Raw genomic sequence first — 8,645 nt, 5'->3', positions numbered from 1 at the left:
CACCACCCAATTCATCATGCCCTTATTCAATTCCAAAAGAAGAAGCCCATTATGGTAATTTCACAATCCTTAAAAATGATTAATTATAATTTAACCTTTAATAAAGTACCTTTTAATTACCTTTTACCAATAATAATAACCCTATTATAAGTCATTGCCGTGTTTGACCTCCAAAGCCACCATATAAATTCATACTATATATAAAAATAAATCTATTAATATATATGTATTTACAGAGCTATATATTATAGTTATTGATTTCTTCTTCTGTAAATTTGTTCGGTTACCGGAAAAAGTTTGTGATTTTCGATCGGAAAAGTGAGTTCCGGCGATGCTATAGAGCTGAGGAGGAGTCGTCGGAGTGTAGAAATTTTGAGGTGATTCGTTGTGTAAAAGCAAGGAGAAGATGAGTAGAGTGAACGGAGAGCAGAGAGGAGTTGATAGCACTTTGGAGACTATAAACGCTGCTGCTACTGCAATCGCTTCGGTTGAAAATCGTGTTCCTCAAGCCTCGATTCAGGTATAATTCATTTCGATTTGATTTTGGTTAAAACTTTTGTTTTTTTTGGAATACATAGATCGTTTTGTGGTATATTTCGATTTGAATCTAGTTACATTTTTTTAGGAATTTGAGAATTATTTTGTGTTTTACTTTGATCTGAATCAGGTTATAGTTTTGGAGTTTGACTTTGATTTGAATCTAGTTATAGTTTTTTGTTGCTTCTTTGTGGAATATGTAGATCGTTTTGGTGATTTAATTTGATTTGAATCTGGTTACAGTTTTTTTTCTTCCTTTTGTGGAATTTGTAAATTGTGATTAGTATTTTTGTACTCAGAGTTGACTTAATTGAAGCTTTTAGCTAGAATTGCAAGTGAGATTCATAGATCACGGAACTTTGTGTATAGTTTTTGTTCCTTGTATTAAGAGCAGAGATGTGTGCTACGTTTAACGAAGAGTGATGTTGCATATTTCATTTTTGGGTTGGAAATTGCTTGGTATCATCCTGGTGTGAGGTTGTAATTGTTATGAATTCTGTCTCCGCTGCCTGGATTTGGGATAAATCTGCACTTTTCATCCTGTATAGCAAATAGTAGAACTTTTTGAGAAAGTTAGTGTTATCATGGAGAAAGTGTGTTAGTAATTTTGTGCCCTGTTGGAAAGCGGTGTGATGATATATCATCAGGTAATTACCAGGAAGTTGGATAATTTGGTTCACTGCTCCTGATACGTGTGCTGTCAACGCGTGTACATATGACTTGTTTGACCAAGTGAGTGAGAGAGTAGGGACTCAGAGAGATATGGTTGCAAATGCTTGAATTATGTTTGAAGTGGGGAAGAAAAGGACAAGGAGATAAAGCAATGAATGTTTTTAACCTCTTCCGATGAACCGGTAAAATGCTACTCGCTGGTGTGAGAAACAAGAGTTCTAGTAAAGACAGTGATGTAATACATAAATCATTTGCTTTCTTTCTTTTCTGAATCGATCCGAACTCTGGAAAATATGTCACTTTTGAGGTAGTGCCACTTTCCTTCTTATCTAAGCATCTGCAGCCATGTCTAACTGGAGTGATTTTCTGAATGTATTTTCCAAATGCTATCTAGCCAAAAGTGTTGTTAGAAGTTATTCTTTCTTTCTTAAATGGATGCAGTAATGCAATACTCTGTTATGCGTTTCAGAGGGTTGACCGGTTGAGTTATTTGTCGTTTTCAAGTTAGCATAATAAGATTTCAGAAGTTCCAGATTCAACAGATGCAGATATCATTTTATTCCAAAATAATGAATTTGCTCGACTCATCTTACCATCTAATATAATGAACATTAATTTTTATCTTTGAAGGAAAAAAGAAAACATTTCTCATGTAAATTATAGATGGCTGGCTACGTTATCTATGCTTTTGATGCAGAAAGAGTGTTGTAATTTGTAAATGAATTAGAAAACATTCTGGAACTTTTGGACTCTCTAAGCTGGAAGGAGTGAAATCCAGACTCATTATACATAATGAGTACCTTCTTGGTACTATTGTCAAAGTTAAAAATTATTTTATCGTCAGTTCAGAGTGCCCACTGCTTTTGGTCTTGGATCTGTATTATAGAGTGTCCTATGATACAATTAATTGCTTCATTCACACATCTAAATATGTTCCAAAAGGCTAAATGTTTTTTTTTTTGTGATATCCAAACTCTTCCCATCAATTCAATAGATCAACCCTAGATCTTCCCTAAATGAGGCTGATAGTGAAAGGCGGTTTGCTGTTTCGGTCGAAGTCAAAGAGCGATTTAATAATACCTCCTAGGCCAAGTGAAGAGGCCAAAGCACGCGAGGCATTTCCTTGAGTGGCCTCTATTTGAAACAGATATTTATGATTGATCTTAACACGTTAGAATGTGCATGATACTTTACCAGTGCCCCCCCCCCCCCCCCCCCCAACTCTTCTTTTTCTTAATATATTGCGTAGAGGGAAGGTGGAAAGTATTGGGAGGAGGTGTGAGAATGCTAGGTAGAAGGCCACCAGGGAAGTCTTCCTGCATCCCCTTCATTTTGATTGACGCTCCTGGACATTTGCAAATGCAGGTGTTTTTATTCCTGAACAAGGTTAAAAATAATTTCCCTCAGCTCTCTGAACATTACTCTGGGACTAGATCATCTGTCCTCCAATTCTCTTTCACTGTTCAATTATATGGACTAACATCGCCAAGGTTGCTTGTGTGTATTCTTTGCTTTTATTTCCTTGACTGCTCGGTTATAAGAAACAATTAATTGCACACATCCTTTTTCTAAGACCGAATTTAGAAACAAGATTGTTTTATTTTCTCTAATTTCCTGTCCTCTCTGCTCTCGGGTCTTATTCTGAAGAAACAATTGCTTTGTGCGTAAGCATCTTGATGATGCTTTGAACTTAACTGGGATTTTGTTGTTCATTTTATGAGAAGTTCTCATCATCTCTTGCACTTTAAATTGGTTTAACAGAAACGAAGATGGGGAAGCTGCTGGAGCATGTATTGGTGTTTTGGCTCTCATAAACAGACAAAACGAATTGGACATGCAGTTTTTATTCCAGAAACAACAGCCTCTGGTGCAGATAGACCTTCTTCTAATACTTCAAGTCTAGCTCCTTCTATAGTGCTTCCCTTCATAGCACCCCCTTCATCTCCTGCATCTTTCTTGCCATCAGAACCTCCTTCAGCAACCCATTCACCAGTTGGCTCAAAATGCCTTTCTATGTCTACATATTCTCCCAGTGGACCTGCCTCAATTTTTGCTATTGGGCCCTACGCTCATGAAACTCAACTGGTCTCTCCACCTGTATTCTCTGCATTCACTACCGAACCATCTACTGCTCCATTTACCCCTCCTCCTGAGTCAGTCCACCTGACTACACCCTCATCACCTGAGGTACCATTTGCTAAGCTTCTTGACCCCAACTACCAAAATGTTGCTGCTGGTCACAGATATCCTTTTGCGCAGTATGAATTTCAATCATACCAACTTCAACCAGGGAGTCCAGTCAGTAATTTGATCTCGCCTGGGTCAGCCATCTCTGTATCTGGAACTTCATCTCCTTTTCTTGACCGTGAGTATACTCCTGGACGCCCACAGTTCCTGAACCTGGAGAAAATAGCCCCTCACGAATGGGGATCTCGGCAAGGATCTGGGACTTTGACCCCTGAGGCTGTAAACCCCAAATATCACGATAGTTTCCTTCTCAATTATCAGAACTCTGGTGTTCATCGTCTTCCAAAGCCCTTTAATGGTTGGAAAAATGATCTAGCAGTGGTTGATCATAGAGTTTCTTTCGAGATAACTGCAGAAGACGTTGTGAGGTGTGTGGAAAAGAAGCCAACTATGATGATGAGAACTGGATCAGTGTCTCTCCAGGATACTGAGAGTAGCACTAAACGACAGGAAAACCTGGCTGAAATGTCAAATGGACACGATCACGGTGGACATGAGCCTTCCAGAGAAATACACGAGGGATCATCTACTGACGGAGAGGATGGACAGAGGCAACAGAAGCACAGATCCATCACTCTTGGATCCTCGAAGGAATTCAACTTTGACAATGTAGACGGAGGATATCCTGATAAAGCTACTATTGGCTCTGACTGGTGGGCCAACGAGAAGGTTCTTGGAAAGGAGCCCTGCAATAACTGGATCTTCCCTATGATGCAGCCCGGTGTCAGCTAACAGGTTTGCATCCCTTTAGTAAATCCACACCATACTAATAAGCTGCTGTTCAGCTGCCTTAATTTTCAATACAACCAGCAACAAATACCGGAAACTCTTGATATCAAAATGTACAAGGACAACGAGGGTGTTGAAGGGAATGATGTGCAGCAGGACTGATAATAGAAAACTGATACGAACGAAGGCTGTTTTTTTGGGGCACTTCCTGAACCTAGGATAAGATAGATAGGGATGTATTTTAGAAATTACCATTTGATAAAACTAGTTTTGCTCTCCCCTCACTGAGAGTTTTTACATTTAACTAATGGTCTACTTTTTCTGCCTTCTAGCACTTCTATGTATAATAACATAAATAATTTGTTAAAACCAGTAGAAGATAATGTTCATTTTGTTTGATTTTATAATATTGAACTGAGACGAATTTGAATAGAGCGACATTGAATGTGAGAATTCATGGACGAGTTGAATGAAAACAACTTTATATTGAGGCGTACTAGTTGTTCTTATTCTCTATTCTACAAAAACTTTATATGAAAACAAATTTGAGAAATTACAAGGAAGAAGGGTGAGTAGGATATGTAGCTGCCAATATCATCTAGTGATAGAAAATTAGTGCATTGAATTTTGGAGGCCAAGTAGAGTGAACGCCGCCAATATAGTTTGGTCCCCAAGATAAATATTACTCCTAGTTGTATAACTTTCAATTAAGAGTAATTAAAATGTGTTGGCTGAATTATAGGGGTGGAGTACCTAATCTCAAAGATTTTGCATTTAATTTAAGTTTCATTTTAGGGTTGACATTGTATTTGGTTTTAATAATTCCCATGGACACCTGCAATCGCTAGGATAGTTTACAAATTACATAGATCTGAGATGTTAATCGCATTATACAAGCCTCTGTTATGAGCTCGATCGAGAAACAGATTGACATCTCGTACCACACCCTCTATAGGATTTTATCTATGATCTCCCTTATGGGATACTCTTGCTACAATACATATATTCTTTCGGAATAACGACCACAATATTATTAGTATGCACATTTTTCATGTTTTTGTTTTTGTTGTATATATTTAGTTAAAGGCTTTCTAGATTGGTGTTTGAAGAGACATTCCAATTTCCATATATTCTCTCTTCATCCCGTTGCGTCAATCAAATAACTTAATTTTTTTATGTGAATATTAAATTAATATACCTTCAGCAACTATTAGATTAATAATAGTATCATGTCAATTAAACATAAACTCAAATATTCCAAATATTATTAAATAATCCTCTTTTCATTGTTCCTTTGTATTTCATTTCCCCATTCTTAACAATACCTTTAAATAAAGGAAAATTTGGTCTATGTTGGATTGCTATATTAACCCTCGTGCAACAAAAGTCAAACAACTAAAATATTCTAGAAACAAAAAAGCCATTTTTGACCAATTTCAGTTTCTATGACTTTCTAGAGCCCCTCTTTTAGCAATTTCATAATTTTTAAATATTTTAATTTCCCCATATTTTTCTAAACAAGTTAATTATTCATCCAACCAGGAAACTTCCAGTAATAATTAATACCAGTTGCTTTTGAATTCAAAGATCCCAACTTTCATTTTTCTTGAAAAAAGAAAAATCAAGTCTTTCCCTCTATATATATATTGAACCCCATACTTGAATTTACCAAACATCACTAAAAAAAATCGAAAGAAAAAAAAAAAAGTCTTTTACATTGAGATTTCAAGAATTCATTCCCAAAGCTTGAAAAACACCATTCTTGAAATACCCAAATCACAAAATCTCCAAAAAAAAAAAGAAAAAAGAGAGGCTTTACATTGTATTTCAAGAATTCCCAAAGCTTTGAAATACCATTCTTGAAAAAATTCCAAAGAAAAAAAAATATAAAAATTGAGTCTTTACATAGAATTTCAAGAATTCCCAATTAAAGATGCCACCTTTTGTTGGATCTCATTCTCTTTCATCTGGTTTTTCAAGAAACTCTATTGATTCATCTTCAAATATTGTCACCATTGATGTAGGTGGTCATCTTTTTCAAACAACCAAACAAACCCTAAAACAATCAGGTTCAAAATCAATTCTTTCTGAAATTTCAAATCTTGATGGTTCCATTCCTTTCATTGATAGAGATCCAGAAATGTTTTCAATCTTGCTTTCCCTTTTAAGAACTGGAAATCTCCCTTCAAAAGCCAAAACCTTTGATATTCAAGATTTGGTTTTTGAATCTCAGTTTTATGGTGTTGAGCATCTTTTATTGAATTCCCATTCTAACCCTTCTCAGTTTGAACCTTTTGATCTTGAAAAATCTTTGATTTTGCCTTTAAGTGGTAGGGATTCACCTACTGCTATCTCAACAACTCAGTTAGGGTCAGTTCAAGTAGCTCATGGTTGTAAAATCACTTCATTTGATTGGTCATTAAAGAGAAAATCAACCATTTTAACACAATTCGCTGGTATTGACTCTATGTTATCTTTATCACCAAATGTTGTTGCTGCTGGTGCTACTGACTTTTCAGGTTTACAAATTATTGATGTTAGTAAAGGTTTTGTTAAAGAAACTTTGAATTGGGAAAATGTTACTAAGTCTGGTTCAACAGTTCAAGCTATAGGTGCTTCAAAAGAGTTTTTGTTTACGAGTTTCGAATCATCTAGGAGAAACTCTAACTGCATTGTGATATATGATTTGAGTGATAATGGTTTTAGGCCTGTTTCTGAGATAGGTCATTATGAAATCTTTGGTGCTGAATTAGATTCCGCGATTCCAGCTACTAAACTTAGTTGGATTTCTAGTTATAACTTGTTGATGGCTGCTGGTTCACATAGTGGACCTTCTGGTGTTAGAGGGAACATTAGATTTTGGGACTTGAGATCAGGGAACGCGGTGTGGGAGATCAAGGAAAATGTTGATTGCTTCGCTGATTGCACTGTTTCGGATGATCTTTCAGCTATTCTGAAAGTTGGTGTGCATTCAGGCGAAGTTTTCATATCGGATTTGAGGAATATTGGAAAGGAAAACACTTGGACTTGTCTTGGTGATTCAAGGAAAGTAACAAATGGTAAGAAGGAAGGGTTTGGGAGTAAAATTGAGAGTCATGGGAATCAAGTTTTTTGTAGTAAAGGTGGAAATATCGAATTGTGGTCCGAGGTTTTGATTGGTTCTTCGATTAAAGATAGAGTTTTTAGGAAGAACTCAATGGGGAGAGCAAAAGATAGTTGTGGAAATAAGATAACACATTTCAACTTTGGAGGTAACAAGATGTTTGTTACAAGGAAAGATCAGCAATTTGTTGAAGTTTGGCAGAGTTCAGTAAGGGGATTCTAAGTTGTGTGTCGGATTCTTCAAAAATGCACTACTACTTCTGGAGGAAACGACATGTGTAAATTGCTCCTGGTTGTGCAATCATTTGATAACCAGAGTCATTCTTCGATAATGTTCACTGTGAGTCTGACATGTTTGAAGAGTACGGGCTTGCTCCCGGTTTAACAACAGTCATTCTTTGATAAATGATCACTGTGATTCAGACATGTTTGAAGAGTACGAGCAGAGTGCCTGAAGATTTTGCGAGTGATGGACCATCTTATTTTCGATCTCTTGATTCTTGCTGTTCATTATTTTAAATTGATCTGTATATACTTTCTTTAGTTCAAATGCACAAATTGTATGTATATGAAGAGAGTGGACTATCAAACTTTAATTTGCTACTAAGTACTTGTTTTCATGTTGTTTTACCTCATCATTAATAATTGGTAGACTTATGACTTGTGTGACTGTATGAACTCATCGTGGATTTTCCGATCCAAAAGCTTGGTCAGACACCTCAATTCTCTAAAATAAACGAGCATCAGCAGCTTGCCAAACATGCTAGAAGTACTAAAAAGATATTTTCCATGCCACATAGATTCCATTAAAGGGGAGAACGTCCACTAACAGAAACTTCTCCATTCTCAAAACTCAAACTTGAAATTTCTGATTAAAGATGGAGGGATCCTATTTATCTGACTGCATCCCAGGATGATTATCATCCTTTTAAGTAAGGTTATATTCTTTTCTACATCACTCTTAAAACTTTGATTCACAACAATAACTCTCTAATTTTTATACCATCATTTGGTCCTTCCACTTTTTTATCCCCTGAAACTGAATCCTGCATTCAGAAAAACTGCAAATCAACATAACATGAAAAAAAGTTACTAACAAATAGTAACAAGAAAAACCTAAATCCTCATGAGATCGATATTTTACTATACTATCTTTGACACAACGCGAACCTAGCTAGTTGTTTTCACCCTTTTGTCTTCTTTCTAGTACACTAGTATATCTTTTTTTCTTCTGGTTCATATCGATCTCTTCCTCTGTAGCATCATCAACTAACTTACCACTAGTTACTGATTCTTCGCTACCTATTTCCTCAAACTCTATGGACGATTTTGGACTTTCATCTCCTTGCATGAAACTT

General features: G+C 36.2%; 2 protein-coding genes across 2 annotated transcripts; both read left to right on the top strand.

Moving 5' to 3' along the window:
• Positions 1-226: 226 nt before the first annotated feature.
• LOC125841309 (uncharacterized) lies at positions 227-4,621 on the top strand. The gene is made up of 2 exons (XM_049520417.1): positions 227-520; positions 2,971-4,621. Exons 1-2 carry the CDS (start codon positions 407-409, stop codon positions 4,186-4,188), a joined length of 1,332 nt encoding a protein of 443 aa, XP_049376374.1. The 5' UTR covers positions 227-406; the 3' UTR covers positions 4,189-4,621.
• A 1,283-nt stretch (positions 4,622-5,904) lies between these two features.
• LOC125841939 (BTB/POZ domain-containing protein At5g41330-like) lies at positions 5,905-7,906 on the top strand. The gene has a single exon (XM_049521128.1). The coding sequence runs from the start codon at positions 6,119-6,121 to the stop codon at positions 7,508-7,510; it is 1,392 nt and encodes a 463-aa protein (XP_049377085.1). The 5' UTR covers positions 5,905-6,118; the 3' UTR covers positions 7,511-7,906.
• The last annotated feature ends 739 nt before the right edge of the window (positions 7,907-8,645 follow it).

The sequence above is a fragment of the Solanum stenotomum genome, chromosome 10, assembly GCF_019186545.1.
Source record: "Solanum stenotomum isolate F172 chromosome 10, ASM1918654v1, whole genome shotgun sequence".
Taxonomy (NCBI): domain Eukaryota; kingdom Viridiplantae; phylum Streptophyta; class Magnoliopsida; order Solanales; family Solanaceae; genus Solanum; species Solanum stenotomum.
This window is presented reverse-complemented; position numbering and strand designations above follow the sequence as displayed.

Excerpts from the sequence above, each read along its gene's own strand:
- LOC125841309 (XM_049520417.1), top strand. The coding sequence starts at position 407 with ATGAGTAGAGTGAACGGAGAGCAGAGAGGAGTTGATAGCACTTTGGAG. Across the intron at positions 521-2,970 it reads TTCCTCAAGCCTCGATTCAG|AAACGAAGATGGGGAAGCTG; the intron begins GTATAATTCATT and ends TTGGTTTAACAG.
- LOC125841939 (XM_049521128.1), top strand. The coding sequence starts at position 6,119 with ATGCCACCTTTTGTTGGATCTCATTCTCTTTCATCTGGTTTTTCAAGA.